The sequence below is a fragment of the Pocillopora damicornis genome, chromosome 4 (assembly GCF_964200805.1).
Source record: "Pocillopora damicornis chromosome 4, jaPocDami1.2, whole genome shotgun sequence".
In the NCBI taxonomy this organism is placed as follows: domain Eukaryota; kingdom Metazoa; phylum Cnidaria; class Anthozoa; order Scleractinia; family Pocilloporidae; genus Pocillopora; species Pocillopora damicornis.
In genome coordinates, this window is record NC_142673.1 from 4,542,241 (window position 1) to 4,563,565 (window position 21,325).

General features: G+C 37.8%; 1 protein-coding gene across 1 annotated transcript in view; it reads left to right on the top strand.

The window, feature by feature from the left end:
• The window catches only part of LOC113685627 (uncharacterized), a 43,216-nt gene that overhangs the window by 7,156 nt on the left and 14,735 nt on the right, over positions 1 to 21,325 (top strand). The window contains exons 7-43 of the mRNA XM_089205016.1: positions 107 to 354; positions 727 to 841; positions 1,085 to 1,210; positions 1,742 to 2,001; positions 2,289 to 2,379; positions 2,847 to 3,236; positions 3,659 to 4,090; positions 4,428 to 5,054; positions 5,302 to 5,607; positions 6,071 to 6,358; positions 6,643 to 7,050; positions 7,866 to 7,975; positions 8,188 to 8,479; positions 8,854 to 9,050; positions 9,208 to 9,386; positions 9,482 to 9,654; positions 11,305 to 11,385; positions 11,532 to 11,707; positions 11,927 to 11,999; positions 12,498 to 12,590; positions 12,791 to 13,047; positions 13,204 to 13,312; positions 13,667 to 13,888; positions 14,078 to 14,191; positions 14,411 to 14,494; positions 15,020 to 15,157; positions 15,716 to 15,966; positions 16,173 to 16,272; positions 16,677 to 16,748; positions 16,872 to 17,134; positions 17,325 to 17,421; positions 17,736 to 18,073; positions 18,562 to 18,703; positions 19,132 to 19,460; positions 19,927 to 20,068; positions 20,388 to 20,728; positions 20,821 to 20,974. Of these exons, the coding sequence (XP_089061142.1) occupies positions 107 to 354; positions 727 to 841; positions 1,085 to 1,210; positions 1,742 to 2,001; positions 2,289 to 2,379; positions 2,847 to 3,236; positions 3,659 to 4,090; positions 4,428 to 5,054; positions 5,302 to 5,607; positions 6,071 to 6,358; positions 6,643 to 7,050; positions 7,866 to 7,975; positions 8,188 to 8,479; positions 8,854 to 9,050; positions 9,208 to 9,386; positions 9,482 to 9,654; positions 11,305 to 11,385; positions 11,532 to 11,707; positions 11,927 to 11,999; positions 12,498 to 12,590; positions 12,791 to 13,047; positions 13,204 to 13,312; positions 13,667 to 13,888; positions 14,078 to 14,191; positions 14,411 to 14,494; positions 15,020 to 15,157; positions 15,716 to 15,966; positions 16,173 to 16,272; positions 16,677 to 16,748; positions 16,872 to 17,134; positions 17,325 to 17,421; positions 17,736 to 18,073; positions 18,562 to 18,703; positions 19,132 to 19,460; positions 19,927 to 20,068; positions 20,388 to 20,728; positions 20,821 to 20,974 (7,818 nt within the window). The remainder of the gene's footprint in view (positions 1 to 106; positions 355 to 726; positions 842 to 1,084; positions 1,211 to 1,741; positions 2,002 to 2,288; positions 2,380 to 2,846; positions 3,237 to 3,658; positions 4,091 to 4,427; positions 5,055 to 5,301; positions 5,608 to 6,070; positions 6,359 to 6,642; positions 7,051 to 7,865; positions 7,976 to 8,187; positions 8,480 to 8,853; positions 9,051 to 9,207; positions 9,387 to 9,481; positions 9,655 to 11,304; positions 11,386 to 11,531; positions 11,708 to 11,926; positions 12,000 to 12,497; positions 12,591 to 12,790; positions 13,048 to 13,203; positions 13,313 to 13,666; positions 13,889 to 14,077; positions 14,192 to 14,410; positions 14,495 to 15,019; positions 15,158 to 15,715; positions 15,967 to 16,172; positions 16,273 to 16,676; positions 16,749 to 16,871; positions 17,135 to 17,324; positions 17,422 to 17,735; positions 18,074 to 18,561; positions 18,704 to 19,131; positions 19,461 to 19,926; positions 20,069 to 20,387; positions 20,729 to 20,820; positions 20,975 to 21,325) is intronic.

Genomic DNA, 21,325 nt, shown 5'->3' on the forward strand with positions numbered 1-21,325 from the left:
TCAATTAGTGCTAGATATCAAATTTAAAAAGTGCAGGTGAACATCTTTTTTAAATTGAACTCTGTGATAACACTTTCGTAACATTATTTTACAATTTCACACGAAGGAAACTTCATTTACACTTCTCAACCTATAAAAGAAAATCGGTCCATCCATCTATTGAGTCCTCTTATGCTGGGACCAAAGTGTTTTCGCTTCTCATATCACATGTCCGGGAAGAAAGTTGGAAAACTTGATATCCTGCTTCAAGTCCGGAGGCAGCAAGAGGATCACTTGATATGGCAGAAAACTGGAGATCAGGGAAATAGGTGGATACAAGGTAGCATTGGTATCGGCTACACCGGCGAATTCCAGGTAGAAAACAAAATGTGAGAGGAAATTGTCAGAAAATTAGATTTAGTCCTACTCAGTTACAGATGTCTTCTTTTCCTACATCATTAAGTTGTTATGTTACACTCGGAGCAATCTATTTTTACTCCTTTTGTTAGCCTATTGCAGGTAAACAAAACTACCGTGTATATAACAGGATTCACTCAAAATCTGATTACAACCGATTTGCGATTTGGCTTACAAGGAACATCCTCAGGATGGTTCGTAAAAGGATTTAATGAATCGGCTAGACCTCTAGCCATGCACAAAAATTATCATCCATGATAAGTTTGGTGCTAATCTAAACTGAACCCTCCTCACTATTTGTTTCGACTGAAATAATTTCTGTTGTTACAGATTGCGCTGAAAGCAACTCCTGGCAAAAATTACACAAGCCGTATAGCTTTGGATAGCTTCATTTTAACTGATGGGCTGTGTGACGACGAAAGTGAACTTGACAGCATTCAACAAGGTTTTTCACTCGTATCTGTCATATACGATTATTACTGCTTGCACGTCTGAACCAACATAATTGTAGCTTCTGATATTTATGCGATGTCGGTTCCAAATGCAGATCACCGTTTTAGGTCTTCTTCGTAATTGTAACTTAATCGTTACTTTTCTAGATATATTTCAGCGTATTTTTCTCGTCAAGCCGCTTTCCATTAGTAATTTTTTCTTCCAAACAATGCTCACAACAATTTTTATACTGCAGGAAACTGTAACTTCGACAAGAATTTTTGCTTTTGGAAGAATGATTTAAATTTCATTTTCAAGTGGACTCCTCAAGGAGACAGAGCACCCAAGTATCAGACCGGACCCAGCGGTGATCATACTTCAGGTACGGTCGATTTAATACCATTCCTATTGGTCAGTTAAAGAATTAACTAATCTTTAATTGTCGATTAGTCATACTTTGTTTGCGAAACCAGCATGGAATTTATTTAGTTTTTCGCTTATATTTTTTACCAAAAACTTAGATGGTGATGCACTTTTTGTAGGGAATACATAATGGGTAGAACGAGTCGTAATGTTCATCAAATTGACTCCTCTCTTTTATCGTAAGTTCGTTTTTTTTCTTCTTTATGGAAAACTCATTGAGAGTACAGTTTTCAATCGTAACCCTTTTTTAAAAAAGATGGTTTTGGTTGACAAAAGAGGAATTAAGTGAGGAAAAATCAGATGGAAATATGGAAAGCTATTTAAAAATTCTCCAGTCTCACCATTTGCCTTCCTCGGTTTGATTTTGGTGTTTGGACTTATTTGGATAATGATTTCATCATAATAGTTCAAGTGACCGCTTAACAAAGGGTGATCACTTAATTAGTTGCTGCTTGATACAGGCTCGACTGTTTACTTTCCTTTTATCAAGGCACTGGCTCGTACATTTATATTGATGCTTCAAGTCCTCGCCAGCCTGGAGACACCGCGAGGTTGACAAGTCCATGGATGCGGGGTCCACAATGTATGACCTTCTTCTACCATATGTTTGGTTCACACATGGGTTGTGTGGTTATGTATATTAGAATCAAGGCTGGAGAGAAGTTACAACCAATATGGTTGCGGTCGAAAGATCAAGGAGACCGTTGGAGACAAGGGCAATTAAGTATCTACAGCAACTTTACGTATCAGGTAACATGAATGTCTCGACACTTGATTCTAGCTCCCTGCTCTGTTGTCCTTTCCTATATCGCATCAGGCCAACCATAACAAAATGGCAGGTTCTTGAACCTGATTCCGCATATTATTAGAATAAAGAAGCAGCCGTGATATCGTATTCAGGTTTGAATAGGGAATAAAAGAGGCAGAGCATTCTCGAAAAAAGGCAGCTTGTGTGTCATCTGGCAGTCAAAATGGCAGTGCCCCTTTTTTACAATGTATCCTATCATCAGCCTCTATTTTTTCCCTTGCTCTAAAAGATAATCATTGATGGCATCAGAGGAGGTGGTGATTTAGGGGATGCAGCCCTGGACGACTTCACCTTTCAAAGAGGACCTTGTCGGGAAACAGGTACAGAAACTATTTTGATTTCCTTTACGCTGGTGTTAAACGGCTCCCTCTTTTATGTCTGATTTCTTTTTCCTGAAAATAGACATTTATTTGTGTCATTATCAAACTTCAGCATGTTCTATATACTGTTATAACTGGAAATTTTTAACAAAAAGATGAATCAAATGATGTTTCTAACATCCCTTATCGGGTTGGGACCTCCTATTACTTTCTTTAGAGAGAGTATATTTGATAGCAAACCTTTATCACATTATGATTTCCATCTGAGTGTTAACCTATTTCAAAAATGGTGACCCTTATTGTTATTCTTGATACGAAATTTTTAGAGGATATTTGAATATTCAAATTAAAGAGCTCAAAATGATTACTCTGCCAATGTTGCATGAGTAGAAATGGTTGAACTACAAACCTCTGCGCTGATAGTGGTGCTACCTAACAATCTGTTTTTCTTTTATCTTTCATTTAAGATGAAACCACGTATTACGTTTCGTCTTATATGGGTAAAGATTATAAAATATCCTCTCGACCTTCTGAACACAGTCTCTACTCCGAAGAATTCCGTTTTACTCTCAAACATCCACGAGGACTTCCCACAGAAACCTCTTATTTTATCTACTCTGAAGCATCCAGGAGACACAGTTTCGTTAGGGAAAAACTAGATCTGTCTGACTATGATAACTATCCGTTGGATGCGGTTGTCCTTAATGACAACGGACCGTCTCGAAATTGCAGGAAGATTTATTTTATCAAAAGGGATAACAGTGGACCCATGATAAGTCTGGACGACTACAGTGCCGTGGATTGTTGCAAAGGAAAAATTGAATTCTCTCTTTGTGCTCTCAATGTAACTGAGCCAGGTAGGAAAATTAACCGCGCGTTGTTCATTTTGAACGATTTTTAAAGAGAAACATTTTTTAAATCTTTGGCCATTGCGCAATAACTGTCCAGTGATTTCGCACCACGTGAGGTAAAATGGCCAATTAAATCGCGCGAATTTAGTTGTGGGTGATAATGGTTGATATCTCAAATAAAAACTTTGAAATCCAGCTCTGTATTTAAAAAAATAATATGTCTATTAATTAAGAAATAAAATTACTGCTGGGCCTCGCTCGTCTCACAACGTTGTAATCAATTGGAAAATTGTTTCGACCCGTTGATGCTACCTTCGTTTTAACAAAAAGCACAAATCCAAGGAAATTATAGTTGGTAAGGTAGATACATTTACCTTACATCGGTTAGTGTTTAAGTAAGCTTAAAATAAGGTTTTGTTAATTTTCAGATAATCGTTTGACTTCTGGATGTCAGCCCGGTTGGTACGGAGTAGGAAAATCTTGTTTCATGTTTTATTTTGAATCACCACGGGAGTGGCGCTTGGCGCGAACTTTGTGCCACAAACAAAATAGCGAAATGGCCATTGCCAAAAGCGTTGATATACTGGAAGCCCTTGCCAATCTGAGAAAACATCTAAATTCTGAAGACCTGGATCTTTTTCTTGGGCTAAAGAGCAAGGTACGCTGGACTTGGGTAGACGGCGAAAAGGTGTCAAACGTACACAGAGCTTTGTGGAAGCCTACCGAACCAAGTGGTGATGGCAAGTGTGGATCTCTCCAAAGTTTTGTTAGTTGGGATTCAAATTGGCGTGGGTATGGATGGGGCTGGAATGACGATCCTTGCACCAGTCTTAGGAGATACATTTGTGAAGAACCACTGGGTACGTTTCTTAACAACTTGTAATAACAACTGTAATCAATGTAAATATTTGAATGGCATCTGCTTTAAAGATAATTTCGAAGGCAAAACAGCCTCACAGATTAACCGCTCAACATAACCCCATTTTAAGTGAAGTTGTTTTGCTGACTGGTTTACGCTTTGTTCAGACATAGTTCCACTAATCCGATTGATAAACTCAAGTGATTTACTCCGTAGTTGATCGTGTTTCAGATGTTTTATTGCGCTTTAAGGGTGTTAAAAGTTTCAAAAACATTACGTCGTTTATCGCATTATTCAGAATCTGTCCGAATAATTTATGTTTTTACTTCTGCTTCTAGATGTGCCCCTCCCTGTGGCTCTCTTCTTCGTGGGTGGTATTAACAAAACTGTGGATCTCAGTCCAAGTGGAGCCAATATGGCTGTGCTCAGTGACATCACCTTACAACCAGGTCCTTTTGGAAATCCAAGTGGCTCCTTGTTTCTAGGAACTAACAATAGCCATGTGGAATTGGAAAATCGCGGAGAAATCGATACAAGGTTTTCGATGAGTATATTTGCTTGGGTGCATCTTAGTAATTCTAGCACTGGTCAAATAATAGATCACGGTTGCTCGATGACGGTCTTCCATTCAACCCTCGGAGTCGAAGTGCTTTTTAAGGAACGGGAAAGTTCTAGGAGTTATCTCATACATAAAAAGGGCGTTCTTAAAGCAAACTCTTGGAATTTCATCGGTGTTACGTATGAGTACTACAGCGGTATGGCAACTATATGGGTAAACGATAACATCGTCATGCGAAAAATTGTTTTAGCTAAAATGGAGTTAGCGACGCATGAGAATGTTCTTGTTGGAGCCTCAAAAAATAGGAAAATGCAGTTCCGCGGCAGGATTTCTTGCTTGCAGTTTTATGATCAAGCATTATCTGTGGATCAAATCATGAAGGCTAAAATACGATGTAATAAAACTGGTAAGTGGGTTTAATTTACTTGTCAGTTATGATGCCCACAGAGCTGTACAAAATCCAGTTAAAATCGAAAAGTGCTGCAGCGTAATAAGATACTCCACAGCAACCTAACATAAGATATACCAATGATACATCATGCCTTCAACATCGGTAGACCTCACCCATGAATTTCTTTAGCTGTTAACCTATTTTATATGGCTGATCCGTAAGATTTGTCGCAATAATTTCATTTTTTTTAAACGTTTGGAAGTATCTGCACCTTCAGTGGAATATAGAAGTGTCGGATGCTACGCAGACAAGCCTCATCGAGCAATTCCAATACTTGAAGGAGCAGACCCCATCTCTGCCGAGAAGTTCGATGTGCGTACGAGAGCGATTGAAAAGTGTGCCCTTGCAGCTCGAAAAAGAGGATTCACCATGTTTGCTGTTCAATATGGTGGGCAGTGCATGACCGGCGCAAAGGCAGAACATACTTTCAACAGATATAATGAGAGTAACGATTGCAAAGCCGATGGAAAAGGAGGAACATGGGCAAACAATGTTTACATCATTCGAGGTTCGTTAATGGATGTAATGATACCATGTTTTACACTTGAATAGGAGTCAATGATGTTGCTAATAAATTCCACGAGTTTGTTTCCGTAATATACTTTTCAGCGGTTGGAACGTACAGTTTTAGTGGCTTGATATTTGTGAACCGTAAAACACTTGAGTTTTTAGTTTCCGGAAAATAAATGTCCCGAAATGACTCTAGAATTTATTTTTTAGCAAATTCATTTAAATAGTACAATTCAGTCTGATCAATTTATTTTTTTTCTTGTTTTGTTTTGTTTTAGATTCTCGAATCGAAACTTTTCAGTCATTTTCCATTTGTTCGAAAATTTTGGGTGTGTCGGATATGCAACTTTATTTTTGGCCTATCATCGCTTACTAGTCAGTTGTAGCTAACGTTTGCACGTCTAGAAATGTCTCTAATTAACGGTTTTGCGTAATAATTAAATTGCTTACATTTCAAATAGATTATATCGATATTGGATGCTACAGAGATCGCCGCTCGCGTGCAATTGCATCACTCGAAGGAAAAGATCCGCTATTGACAGGATGGCACAAAAAACGTAAGAACTCTATCGAAAAATGCGCTATAGTGGCTCGCAAAAGGGGCTTCCGCATGTTTTCAGTTCAGTATGGCGGGGAGTGTTACGGCAGTGCAACAGCCGATAGGACTTTTGATAGATATGGCAAGAGTGATAATTGCGAAGGTGACGGAAAAGGAGGAGCTTGGGCGAATCGCGTCTACGCCTTTCAAGGTTTGTGACTGAACTTATTTCCATTCAATTCCTTATTTAAGACATAATCAGGTAGTTTGACGTTTTATGTCAAGACTGATATCACTTAATTTTTTGTTCCCTGTTTGACACTTAAATCTTTACTGGGATCTCTACATGTTTTTATAAAAGGTTAAAGATATTATTGAATGATGATATTAAAATAACCTCATCCTTAGTTTATTATCTCTAGGCTGCCGTTGATATCTAAATTAACTAAAAAGTAAAAAAAAAAATGAATCGGATTGTTTTGTTTTTTCTCGTAGTTTCTTCTTCTTGGTGCAGTCCCAGCTTTTTTCCATTCCATGGGGGTTGCTTTTCCTTAGATACCGACAACAAAGTAAACTGGAAGCAAGCCTTGGAAAGGTGCAATTTCGAAGGAGGTACTCTGGCAAAGATTTCAACGGAAGGGTTAAGACGTGCTTTCTCTGTTGTGTTAGAAGGAATCAGATCCTACCGTTCAAGTCATAACAACTATTTCATTGGTATGAGAGGTCAATATGATGACTGGACGTGGTTTGATGGCACTTCTTTGAATGACTCGTTGTGGATGTCAGGACATCCAACTAGGGACGTTGATGACCTAGCCTGTGCTTATCTTCCGGCTGGTTTATCCAGAATAAAGAATGGTGCTTGCAAATCACATAGATACCCATTGTGTCAGAAAAGATCGGGTAAATTGTAATATGCTTAGCACTAATATGCATATTTATGCAAGAGAAGGGCGTTCTGCGGTAAAGCACTTCTTAAAAAGTAACTTTGTGGCCTAAAGTCTAAAAACTTCTGAGAAACACGAAAGAAACTAAGTGTCAAAATAAATAAAGGGAAACTAAAGGGAAAATAGATTTTAACACTTTCATTTGGCATATTTACATTTATTTTTTGGGCAATGACTTCAGAGTTTTCAATAAGACTTTATAAACATAAAGCTGGACGCTTGCGTTTTAAGAAATGTTGAATGGAGAACGCCTTTTATCATGTCAAGATAATGTTCAAGCTTGCTTTACTTTCACTACACATTGCTTCATTTCTGTCTCGAGCAGATATCTCAGCTTTAAAAGGCTTTAAACTAAAAACTGAAAGCTTTCGTTGTAACACATTTTTTATGAATAGAGAACGCCTTTCTAAACCATTTCCCTCATCTATTTGAAAAGTTACAATTAAATTTAGATCGTTACCGTTACATTAAGGCTTATGAGGGTTCTTGCTGTTATTTTCATAATTTCTAAGAGTACGTTGTACCGCTTTCTTTGGTTTTGGTCTCCTCTTTCGATGCATTATTTGTTCCTTGCTACCTAACATCCCTCTTTTTCTTCCTTCAAGGTAATTGAAACGCGTTGGTCACCGTAACGGTGGCAAATTTCAAATACTATTTGTATTTTGATACATTAGGTCTTACTATTTACAGAGTCTTTCACTCTACTCAAGCTAAATGCAATTCAAGCATCTTCCAAACTATAGTGCCTATGTTTTTTTCTTCGTCATGCAGAAGCTTCTTTGTCAAACCGAAGTCAAACCACTTGTTCCAGTGTTTTGCTGCCGTATGAGTCCTCTTTGGCTATTGATAAATCTTACACCACCTGCTTTCGTTCAGGAAGGGTAAGGAATTGTCATAACAAAGGGAAGAATCCACTGTCAATGCATTGGATTTCCTTTCACATAATTAAAAGCCAAATATTCATTGCTTATGTAAAGATTGGGTTAACTAATTGTGACATTTATTTCAGCGTTGTTTTGTGTGTGTGTTTGTTTCTCATTTGCTTTCTGTTAAGTTCTAACGCAACACTTATTTCATTTTTTTATTTATTTAGGAGTCGAACCCTTGGTGGCAAGTTAACCTTGATAAACATTTGTACGTAATCTCTGTGGTAATCACTAATAAAGTTGATTGCTGCCTACGGGATAACGGGATGATCAACGTAAGAGTATTAAACAGTCCACACGGCAGAGACTCAACCTGCTCCAAATTGGTGAAATATGATGGAGTAACCCAACAATTTAAATTTTACTGCTCACCACCAGCGCTAGGAAATTACCTGAAAATAACGTTGACGGGTAATAATGTCTCTCTTGTCCTGTGCCAAGTTGTCGTGGAAACTATTGGTAAGTTGCCATTAGTTCTCTTTCGACATAAAAGTTCCTTTTTAGAGCCTTCCTTTGGATCACATAACTAAGGCTGCGTATTCGAAGCCTTTTAGGAACTATTTCTATTCCTACAGTCATCGACTTGATGCGTCGGGGTCGAGAAATTCATGCTCATTTTAATAGAATAAGTGTAAACGGCTGAGATTGCATAAATTACAACTTTTACAAACTCTTTCCCATCCTTTAAACAATCTTATGAGCGAAGGAAGAAAATCCCATTTTTTTTAGTATTCATATTCTTAGGCGGTCTTATATTTCCCCCCCCCCTCCCCCCTCCTTCTCTTTTACCCTAAGTAGCAGTTAACACGTTGCAATGTGTCTATCCACGTCAGATTCGCTTACCGAGGCAAAGGGAGTGCTACGAGAGACATGGTATCAAATGAAAAATTACGAAGCCAGGAGTAAATCAATCATGCGCGAACATCCACTCATTCAAGGTCCGCCTGGAAGCCGGATAGTTTTGCCAGATTTTGATGCTCCTATCAATTTGGAAGACAGATACGCGCAAAGATTGACAGCTTACTTGCTGGTAAACATGAAAGTGGAGTTCTTCCTGCTCATTAAAACTTTGCTTCGTTTTCTTTGGGAGAAAATGAAAAATTAGTCATTCTTTGTTAGTCTCACACAGTCTGCTTTCATTTTCCAGCTTCTAAGACAAACTTTAATCGCCTACTTACCATTTTTAGGTTCCTCAGAGCGGTACCTACGTCTTTTACGCTGCGTGCGACGATTCATGCGAGTTGTGGAAGTATAATGTCATGGAATTCGGATTTGTAAAAGTTAACACCAAATCAAACAAGAGTGTAAATAACCGAAGTCCAATTATATCTGTAAACAAATTCACTAGACATCTTCAATGGGACAGGTAAGCGATTCATTCGAAGGATAGAAAGCCAATTCTCTTGAATTTTTAAGACAGCCAGAGTTATGTTTAAATTTTTCGTGACCTGTCGTTTGAAGGTACGAAGAGCAATCATCGCAGCCAATCTTCCTTGAAAAATGTCGCTTCTATCGTATGGAGGTGTATGGAATGGATGTAGACGGCAACGATCATATATCAGTTGGCATGAGTAGGCCGAATGGAGATTTTGAAAGGCCCATTTCTGGGAAAAGACTATTCTGGACGAAACCAGGTATTTCGGTTTGGTTTTTATTTTTGTTTTAATTTTTGCGTGTGTGTGTGTGTGTTTTGTAATGTTGTTTTGTATCTTTTTTGCTGTTGTTGTTTTCATTCTTATTTATTTATTTAATTTTTTTTTTGTTTTTTCACCTTTTTAAATTTTTCTATTTTTGTTGATTTTTTGTTTGGTTGGCTTTTTTCTTAATCGAAGCTGCTTCGGAACGTCGTCAACTTTTTTTAAAGGTAAATTATGTTAAAAAAAGAAAAAAAAAAGGAGAAGGATAATGCATAAAACTAGAAAAAAGCTAGAGACTAAAAAAGCTAGTTTGCAAGTGAACGGTTACCAGCGGGGAAAGAAAGTTTAGATAAGAGAGGACTTGCTATAATTCGCGTTCTACTCTTTTCCTCCGGAGAAGCCTGATTTCATGAACTTCATTTCGTAACCCAGAGTACTTACTGAATTCAAACCGTGGGTTAATTCTTAAAAAAAATAGTGGATCAGTATCAGCAAGGATTATTGAAGGAACGGCGTAAATTTTTAAATCTTAAACAGCGATTTAACCATGAAAAAATGCGCTAAAACATTTCTTTAAACATATTAAGATTGCTAGAAACCAAGACGACGTTTCGAAGTTGCTAAACGTCATTTAAAGTCAAAAAAATTTTTTTGAGTTGCAGTCTATATATACCAAAATGAAAATGGGTGATGAAAAGCTAAACCGTAGGAAAAGATCTTTGGATGGAAGACTAATTCTTATTGTGTTGTTATCATCGGTGTTTCTTTCCGCTATGCCTGCCGAAAAATTTATAAAAAGAAAATTATTGATAGCGGAATGAATAAGGTCCATACAGTAGTCGAGACGACAGAAAATAGAGTGCAATTTGACACATTCTGCTTTAAAAGCCTCCGTGGTAGACGAAAGGGCATAGGCTCGGTGATATACTGGTGGTACAACGGAAAGAAACACCGATGACAGCAACACAGTAAGAATTAGTCTTCCATTCCAAGATCAAGTGGCCGCTAATGCGGTTCGGAAGCAGTTGCGCGATCTTAGCCATAAGATTCTCCCTACATTGCAGCCTGTTTTTGTGAGCAAGAAACTGGGACAAGTTCTTAAACCCAAAGAAATCAAGCCTTCAATTGTGAATCGGCGATGCGTTCTTTATCTTTTTTTATGTGATCTGTGCGATGCAGATTATGTCGGGTACACAGCCCGACACCTTCATCAGCGCATTGCAGAGCACAAATATTCGGCAATCGGTCGACATTTCGTGGAAACTCGCTATAGCAACCACCTCTTTAAAGAAAACCAATTTAGAGTATTAGGAAAGTGCTAAGAAAATTTTGATTGTTTAGTCTTTGAAATGCTGTTCATCAAGAATTTCAAGCCTACTTTAAATATCCAGACGGACTCCATACGTGCCAAACTTTTTTTTTAATTACTATTGTTCTTTTCTTACGGTGTAGCTTTTTATCACCCATTGTTATTTTGATATAATTATGTAGAATGCAACTTCTAAATATTTTTTTGACTTGATAATGACGTTTAGCCAAAGTCGAAACGTCGTCATTTTTTTAGCAATCTAAATATGTTTTTTAAGAAATGCTTTATTGCAATTTTTAATAATTAAATGCTTCTCTAAATCACTTCTTCTTAAACAGGGACACGAAAATTGGCGGTGACACTCAACGATCTTGAAACGTCGATAGCTGCCATCGTTGGGTCAAATCTACGCATTTCAGGTTGGTATTGATATAAGAAGTTTAACAATGCTTAAATAACACGTCAAGCTTTCATATTTCATTTGGGAATATGGGGAATTGATGTGAAATATAAAATGAAAGCTTAAAAAATTTCAATTTTAGATCTAATTCTTTTTAACCCTAAGGTACCTACAGCTTCTGTTGTCAGGGCATATATTGCCCTGATTGTCCATTGCACCTGAACATCTCAACCCTGATGCAAAATGTAACAATAGACTCAGCGGTAAATATGTCTTGTTTAAATACATCCTTCGAGACTTTCTTTGACACGGAGAGACAGCCGGGAAATTATACAGTGAAGGTTAGTATATTTTAGCGTTACCTATCACTTGTTTATAGACAGTTTGACAGGTATTATATAATACGATGATGAACCAAAATACACCAAAATCTAAAACGAACACTTGATAACCTTAGTATGAAACTTCTTCAAATTTCAAACATGTTCTTATGAGAAAGTTGATAACCGTGTAACCCTTCTTCAAAATTGTCATAATTTGAGACCAAAATTTTCCATCAGATCAGCTATTCATTCCTGGACCAGTCAGGGCAAATTCTTGAAGAGAGAGTGCTTGGAAATGTTCATCTCAAAGGTAACTGCGTTTTATGAAGTTGATGATTTATTTTTCTTCCTCTCGCTTATCATAAGTTAAGTATCAGTTACGCGTTAAATATACAGGTCAGTTTGTATAAGGTTCAAAAGACTTCACAATAAATACGGACTAAATTCAAACTTTGAAAGAGTTAGTGGACAACAATTATATAGCGACATTCTGCGTTTTTTCGGACAAAACGAAAATTTGGGCATATTTTGGCGAGCAATCAACAAATGAATGGGTTGTAGATCGGTTTGCTGGGTCGTGAGGTTAAACTGGAGATAGCTTAGAATATCATTGAGATTTGCTTTCAAAAACCATGAACTGCAAAATAGCTTACATGTACGAGGCAAAAGTACTTTCTTGAAAACCATATGTTTCTTGGATTTATCCGCCCATTCTTGTCTCCGTTTTTGGTTAACATCCCTGAGAGAAAAAGTACTTTAGCAAGCAAGTATAATAATTACTTTTAAACGATGATTTGAACTCTCACAGCTGCTCTAGTATTAAAAGAATGCCATTTCGAGTCTGGAAATTGTGCGGGCTGGACTAACCTTGGAGGCAAGGAAAAGTGGAAGTTCTCCCAAGGTAAGAAGAAGAATATTTCTACCTGCTTACTTTTTTTTTTTTTTTTTTTAAAGAAAATATACGTTGTAGGGATCTCTGCGTCATAATCTTTTTGAAACTGTCCCGGTCAATCTCCATACTTATGTGAAGGATTGGCTAGAAGTAGCTTGGTCCTTTTCTATATAAATGTGTTATTACTGACTCAATATTACATCTCCCAGGTCATTTTGCCTACATCGGAAGATCTTCCAGAGGACAGCTTAAGAGTCCTTTGTTATCAGGGAAACCAGCTAATGAGATAGTGGGTTTGTGCCTACGGTTCAGATACCTCATGCCAACTAAATCAAAGTCGTATTTGAAAGTTCTGCTTTGGGAAGCAACAGAAGAAAGGGAGTTATTAGTTTGGCAGCTGCTTGGATACCATGGTCCAGGATGGTCAGTGGCTCAGGTGGTTTTACCAAGCTCTCTATCTATTCAGGTAAGTGAAGCTTCCATTTCATTTGAGGGAAATCTCTTTTTATTTGTATTCATGGGTGAGGTTTATATCTATGCATGTTACAGCCTTGAAACATTTTATTTAATTATTGATAACATCATTTTCTATTTCTTTCTATATGTTCTTGTTTTGTGACAGGTTATGTTTGAGGGAGAAGGCTTTGTTGATGACCCAGTGAATGTGGCAATTGATGACGTCAGCGTAACGACTGAGAACTGTGTTTTACTACCTTACTATGCAAAGCCAGGTGATCTTTTCTTTCTGCTCCCTCTTTTCATTCCTATACTTTCGAATAAGGAACTTAACGGTCATTTTAATCTTCCAAAATCCTTACCACTTACGTTTGAGGCGTACACTTGGTTTGCCAACAGCTCATGGCCACTAGTAGGCTGGTCATGACAGTAGCAACCAGAGCAGAGACTTAAGGTTCAGTTCTGTCCTATGTTTAACTCATTAGTCTGCGATAATAATGTATTCCGGCTTTGTAAACTTCTTTCACAGAAATGTGGCACAGTTTCGGTCATTGTTTCTTTCTCTTTATGGCTTTTCATTTATAAAGAAAAATGAAGTAGGAAACTTATTTCGCCGAGTTTATTTTTAGGTTTTCACTGTGGCGAAAAAGAGTTTCGATGTGACAATGGGGAATGTGTCAAAAATGATTTAACATGTGATGGTGACCTCGCGTGTAAAGATGAATCGGACGAGCAGAACTGTGGCTGCCCTTCCAGTGAGTTTTCTTGCCAGGATGGAAAATGTATCCCCGCGGCAGCTGTGTGCGATGGTAGCAACGATTGCTCAGACGGAGATGATGAACATAACTGTCGTAAGTTCATGATTGCGTTAAGGACACCAAGGGAGTTTTCTTTTAACTCTTGTGGTCATTTCGGACTAAAGAGTGATTTTTTTTCCGATACGTTTCAATAAGACAGTCGTTAAGTCAGGCCAGCGGTGATGAAACATTATTCCGCAGTATTTATATTCGCATGACTCAAATTAAAGATTTGCTTTTCAGGTAGTCCATGTCCTTTCAAATATCATTGTCTTGATGGTACTTGCATTTCTTGGTCTAATACCTGTACGGAAATACCGTTCTGTGAGGACGGTACTAACACACCGTCTGTATGTGGTAGGTAGAACACATCAGCCTAATGTATACCTAATTCTAATTAAGCGTATTTCGTGTTAATTCACAAAAACTCTAGACCATGCCTTTTTTTTGACCTGTAACTCATGAAACTAATCATAATGATGTCTTAAAGTATCATGGTATGCTTTAGAAATTACTGTTTAAGAAACAGTGAGAAGGTTTCGATCTTGCCCTTCCCTTGATATTTCTGCATTTCAGGAGCAGGAGATTGCCTTCTCAGTGATTTATCGTGTTCATCCGACACGTCGGAAGAGCTCTTGCAGTGTAAATCATCTTTCAGAGGTAACATTCATATCCAATTACTAAGATGCTGCCATACCTTAAAATCCACTCTTTTTCCGGTCAGTTATTTTCTATTTTTATCCTCTCCTTGCCTTTATGTTTACGATATGGAGACAGAACGTCTGGTTCATTTGGGGACTGATTTGGTGGGCTTGTTTGATAAAAGACAGGGTTCAGATGAAACAAACGTAGTTAATTTTTATATTCTTGAATTACTGATTATAATTACGAAGACTGAAATACCTACAGTAAGGCAAATTCGACTCGGTGAAACATATACGGGGTCATTTACAGTTTTCATTGTGGAAGAATTGGAACAGTCAGTTTTAGTTGTAAAATTCCTTTGGTTCATTTTACACATTGAAAATGACCGTATCAAAATGAAGTCGTTCGTGAACAATAACCTTGTGTATCCTTGCAACTCAATATTGAAAAGCGACTCCGTATGCATGGAGGGGATATCAATCCAAAGCTTTGTTATTCTTCTGTGTTTCGGTAACTAGCTGATTTTTTCCTTTCAAACAGGCCATTGTAGTTTCGACGATAATTTTTGCTCATTGAAATATGACTGGAATGCCACGTTCCAGTGGACCATAACGTCGGGCAAGACACCAACGGAGAACACTGGTCCAAGATATGATCACACCACTTTTAGCAAGGATGGTAAGGACTACGTTCAGGACGAACACTTCTTGAGATCAATTTTCTGCCCCCGTTCAGACATTTTTTAAACGAAAATGTTGCGTAGGAAATGCCAGTGGGATATTAAGTTGTGAAATACACCCAGTAATATTTGTACTCTATCCTAGAAATATTTGGAGGACATACTCGACTGAATAAGGAAAGAATCCTAAAATTTCGTTTATTTATTTACAGAACCATTTATATCGTTTACTCTAATTTATTAAGTTTCTGATGTTGTTTTCTTGTTTTTGTTTTAACGTTTCTAATTGTTCTCTTCTCAGGGATTTATAATTTTATGTGTGCAATATGTGTAACTCCATCATTGTAAGAAATGTAGTTCTCAAAGTGATTCTGGGTTGTTAACAAGGCAAATAAGCTAATTAAAATTTTCCAGGGTTATCCTCTTCGACGTTCTATATTAACGTTATAAATATGAGACGGTGCAAAATGCAGAATTTTCTCTTGATGTTTACGTCTTCCTACCATTTTTTTGGCGTAGCCTGAACTTTAAAAGAAATAGCTGTTATTCTATAACAGGGTCGTATATCTACATCGAAGCCTCTCCACAATTGCCTGGAGACATAGCAAGGCTGTTAAGTGACTGGATGGAACCCAATGAAGTAGTGTGTATTCAGTTTTGGTATCATATGTACGGGTCAGAAATCGGCAATTTGAGCATCTACTTAAAAACTAACCAATCAGAGACAATTGTTTGGACACTTTCGGGAAATCAGGGGGACCAGTGGAAGTTCGCACAAACAACTTTGAATAGTGGAGATGCTTATAAGGTAGGCCTCCTTGTATTTATGGTTACCGAGTACTTACGGCTGCAAAATGTAAGGTTTGTTCATCGACATCTATAATTCATGAAATCAAATGTATGAAGGTACTTTCGTGATCACTGAGTTATATCATAACTATCAGCATCACTATCATAGCTACTCTTATTGTTAATGTTATCGTCAACGTCATCGTCATTATTGTTTTTTACAAGTTTATCATTGAAGGAATGGTTGGCTATGGAAGCAGCGGTGATATAGCTCTGGATGATCTGACATTGCTTGATGGAAACTGTAAGACAATTATTACACAGAGTAAGTGAAATAAGATATTTAACAAAGTTAGATGTCCATAAGCCAATGGTTATGCATGATTTCTGTTTCATTTTCGTTGTAGTAGGAAGAATGATTTGTAAATATTGCATTTAAATGTACAAGCAAATTTTTGTTTCTCGTGTTCCGTAATTGTAAATTTGTACGTTTCTAGATAATTCCTCGCAACAAACAGTCTTTAAACTAAAATTACGACTCAAGCTTTGCCGTTAACTTATTGGAAATTTCGTTGTACCAGCGCAATAGAAAAGCCAGCATAAAGTGAGAGTTAAAGGAGGCATACATTTGCACTCGGTTATAGCATAGTGAGTAGAAATAATTTACTGGGCAGTTTCTTTTGTTGCATGTAACGACAATGAGGTCCTCTGACCTCTTTGCACTTTTAGAGAGTTTGAACTGTGATTTCAAAGAAGACACATGCGATTGGGAGGCTCAAGGAGGGTGGACACTTTCAAAAGGTGTGTCATGATTGAAATTTACCTTAGCGCACTCTTCAGTTGAGAGTCGATTTGAACAATTATTGCATGTTTTAAACAATTTTCGACTTTTGATAATTCTTTTCTGTAACAATCTCTTATCAGACGGTTCCCCTATTTTTCTTCGCCCTGGAGCACATGCGGTGCGTCACTCTCTATTTTCGCCTCCGAACATAAATACCAACGAATGGAAGTGTTTACATCTCTGGTATTTCATCAGAGGCAACGACGAGTATGAAGCATCCATAACAGTGTTATTAAAGATGTTACCATCAAACCTAACGACTTTGCTTCTCTTCGCGGACCAGACTACATCTGGGACAACATACACACAAACACCGTTACCAAAAAATTTCACAGATGCTCAGGTATTTACCAAACATGCTCGTATTGTAGACTTAGATATTTCATAAGCTTTTTAAGCTTCCTGCGAATTAGAGTTATTTTAAATAAATTTGATGTTGAATTCGAGAACCTTTTTAGTCAGAAAGTTATGCTACACACTCAAGTGGTGTTACTTCGTTATTCAAAAAGACGTTATTTCATATCATTATGTAGATCGAAATAGTGGGAACGAATGAATGGAAAATTCTGGCTATCAGACAAGTATCCTTTTCTAAAGACTCTTGTGAGCATATTCCCAAGCGAAGAAATGGTAAGTCTCCATCACAATTCATGGCCTTTATTCACGTGTATATTGTTCCGATTGTTGCTTGTCGAATTATGGCTATGGATCTCTAGATGCCACAAAACAATGAAGGTTTCCTAATAGTTTGGCTCTTGCTCTCAGTATCTTTAGTAAAAGGCACGCAGCTATAAACAGTCGAATAATGCAATTTCAATTTACACAGCGTATAAGTGTATCTTATTTACATTTATAGATTCCAAAGAGGTAGTTGCTGAATACACCTTGAAAGGGCCTATTTGAAACCGATTTTTGTCATACTTTGTTATATATGTAATCTTTAGATTTGCATCAGCATAAACCCCTTGGAATGGAAAACGGTGAGATTCTTGACAAGAAGATCACCTCATCTTCACAAGTAGATGTGATTCATGCCGCAATCCAAGGAAGACTTCACTTCCAAGCAACCCCAGGCAAAGCAGGGTCTTGGTCCGCTGGTTCAGAGGACTCAAGTCCATGGCTCCAAGTTGATCTGAATATTCAGAACACAAGAGTCACAGGGGTTGCGACGCAAGGGAGAAACGGACCCTTTGCTCAGTGGGTCACGGAATATAAGCTGCAGTACAGCAACGATAGAGTAAGCTTCAAATACTACAAGGAACCGGGACAAACCATAGAAAGGGTACGTACGAAATGTAGAAAGAAGTCTATCACAGATGCAAGTCCGGCCAGGTCAATTAAAAATTTTTGTAGTAAGCAAAATTCTGAGTATTAAGGAAGCTGGTTTAAAGAGGCAAGAAATGTTATTGATTCTAGGTGCGGTTGTCAGATGGAGAAATATACATAATTCATTTCTCAAATGTGTGTTTCTTGGGAACAGCACCACACGCTCGTGAAAAATGGATGACGCTTCAAGACCAAACGCTGATCTATTTCCACTCATGATTTTTTACATCACTTATCCTCACATAACAATCCCCTACAAAGGCAGTTTTTCTGACGGATATCATCCCGTAAGCATTCTCTATATGAACAGGGCTTAGTACAGATAACTAATATCGCTTCGAGAGATTGTTCATGGGCTAAAATGTGAGTTACTTAACATCGTAGATCTAATTATTGGTATTTACAAAGTAAAAACTATCATAACGCGACGTTTTGTCGATACAGCACTTTGCTGGAAACGCTGACCAGGATGCTGTCGTTTTTAATGAACTTAATCCACCCATCAGAGCACGTTACATCCGCTTTCGACCTGTGGCTTGGTATAAAGCAGCTTCAATGAGAGTTGAACTGTATCAGGATGTAGAAGGCAAGCCAACTACTTACGGACGTTTGGTTCTATCTTTTCTTTTCTGCGAAAACGCGTAGACAAGACAAAATATTCGGTATTACTTGGCAAAAAGAAAAATGTAAAACAGTATAGGTGCTATTTTGTATGTAAAAAATTACAGACACTGTTGGCTAGAATAATGATGTCTGTATTTCCAAGGAAACTGTCATAGTAATCGCTGTCTAGAAGAATATTATTTAATAGTTTATGGAAATGTTTTAATTCTCACTGAGTCCTGTTTTCGAGATCATCGTGCACAGCCATTAGATTTCGGTTAGTTAGCTTGAACAAGTGTTTACAGTCAACAGCTTACCTCAGAAATTTGTAGTTCGTTGATAAGGTTTGACAATTATCATGAACATTGATAAGGTATTTTTCCTTACAATGATCTGCTTCATTACCGTTAGAGTGTAATAAAGCTCTGGGAATGGAAAACAGCGAAATCTCGAGTGGACAAATTCTTGCCTCTTCACAATGGGATGGATATTCCGCCGCAAGCCAAGGAAGATTATTCTTTCAAGCGATAGAGAGGACACAGGGCGGATGGTCAGCTGGCAAAAGGAATGCATGGCAGTGGTTCCAAGTTGATCTGGGAAGTCAGTACGTTAAAATCACAGGTGTAGCAACACAAGGCAGGCAAGAACACGATGAGTGGGTAACCAGTTACAAACTGCGCTACGGGAATGACGGAGAGAGCTTCCAGTACTTCAAGGAAGAAGGGAAAGTCGAGGACAAGGTAAATAAAAAAATAGTCAATTAAATGTTTATCATGCAGATAATGTTTAGCAAACAGTAATCAATATCATTCAATTGCCATTTTTTAACCTCTGATAATGTCAATGGACGATGACATTATCAGAAGTTGAAAAATGGCAATTCGAGGTCAAGCGATAAAACTCCATATCAGCTATTCAGTTAATAGGCAATCGATAACCAGTTGGTCAGATAAATCTCCGCCTTAGTCAGTTATTATCACCAGTGCTCGTCGTCTTATGTTTTTCTCTTTTATCAATTGAGAAGTTAGACGAATGTAATGAATTGATATGCTATAAAGCCTTAATCACTAGCTCTCGTGTTGGGACGTTCTTTGCCGCGTACTCGTTACCATATCCTATGCGGTATCCACTGAAATCATCTGCATTTTAGAGTTGCCCTTCCTTAAATCTAATCAACAAATCTTACTTTACATTCTTCTTACCTAGGGATTTACTGGAAATATGGACCGTGACACCATTGTTCATCACGAACTTTACCCAGCCATCAAAGCTCGTTTCATTCGCCTTCAGCCCCTGTCTTGGCATAACTGGATATCTATGAGGGTTGAATTGTATGGATGTTCAGATGGTAGGCGAAGCATTTCCTTCTAGGAGAAAATAATTCTCATTTTCAGTTTCTACGATACCTGTATCCGTTACAGGTCCTTTAGCTCAAGAACTTTTTTACCCTTTGGATACAGTTGTTCGCTTTCGTTTCTTTCCTTTTTTTTTATTTTTATTTTTTTCAAATTTATTCATTGTCTGACTGAGGAAAATCACCAGGAAATAATTGTTTAGAGGGTATTTTATTAGAATGTATCATCAGTTAATTTAGGTTAAGAAAGCTTCGGTATATATTACGATCCGGGATATTTATTTACTTGGTTCGATTTCCATACAACAAAAAGAATGTCAAAGGGATCTTGGCTTAAGAGATAAAGCTATTCCTGATGCACAGCTAAGTGCCTCATCGCAACTGGATCATAACCATGCCGCATCTCAAGGAAGACTGGACTATGAAGGTGAACGTTGGAGAGCATCAGCCTGGTCATCTCGCACTAAAGATAAAAGCCAATGGCTCCAAATTGATCTTCGAAGTATATACATTAAAGTAACCCGGGTGGCTACACAAGGTCGAACTGGCACAGGGCGCAAGAACTGGCAGTGGGTAACACATTATATGGTGCAGTTCAGTGATGATGGAGAAAACTTTACTTTCTTTAAGGAACTAGGACAGTCAGCGGCAAAGGTATTGTACATTTTTTAACGGACTTGTTTACGTCGTGTTCTGTTACAATGTTAGATATTTAGAGACAACAAATTGCCGTTCTTTCAATTTAGAATTTTAGTGGAAACAGCGACATCAGTACTGTTGTTTATAATGACTTAAACCCACCGATCAGAGCTCGCTACATCCGCTTTATCCCACAAGCCTGGTATGGCCATATATCGATGACGGTGGAGCTGTATGGATGTCTGGAGTATAGTAGTAAAGGTGAGGAGTGCAGCTCGGACTTAAAATAGGAATGTATCTCTACGAAAATAGCGAAAGAAAGTTGTTCTAAGAATGCTGTAAATGCATCAATAGCACAGTGCAGCTTTCTCGTTAATTAGCAGCTTTATGTAGACGACGTCGACTTCTAATTTAGTCAAGTGTCAGCTCTATTTGTTATGTATTCATTCATATCAACGATCACTTATTGACTGAATGAGTGAGTGACTAATATGCTGATTGATCAACGGACTGGTTGCCAGAGTGGGTAACTGACTAACGGACAATGTCAAAATGACACGTTATAACTTTGGGTTTGGACTAAACGTTAGCTCGGTAAACACATAATCCTAC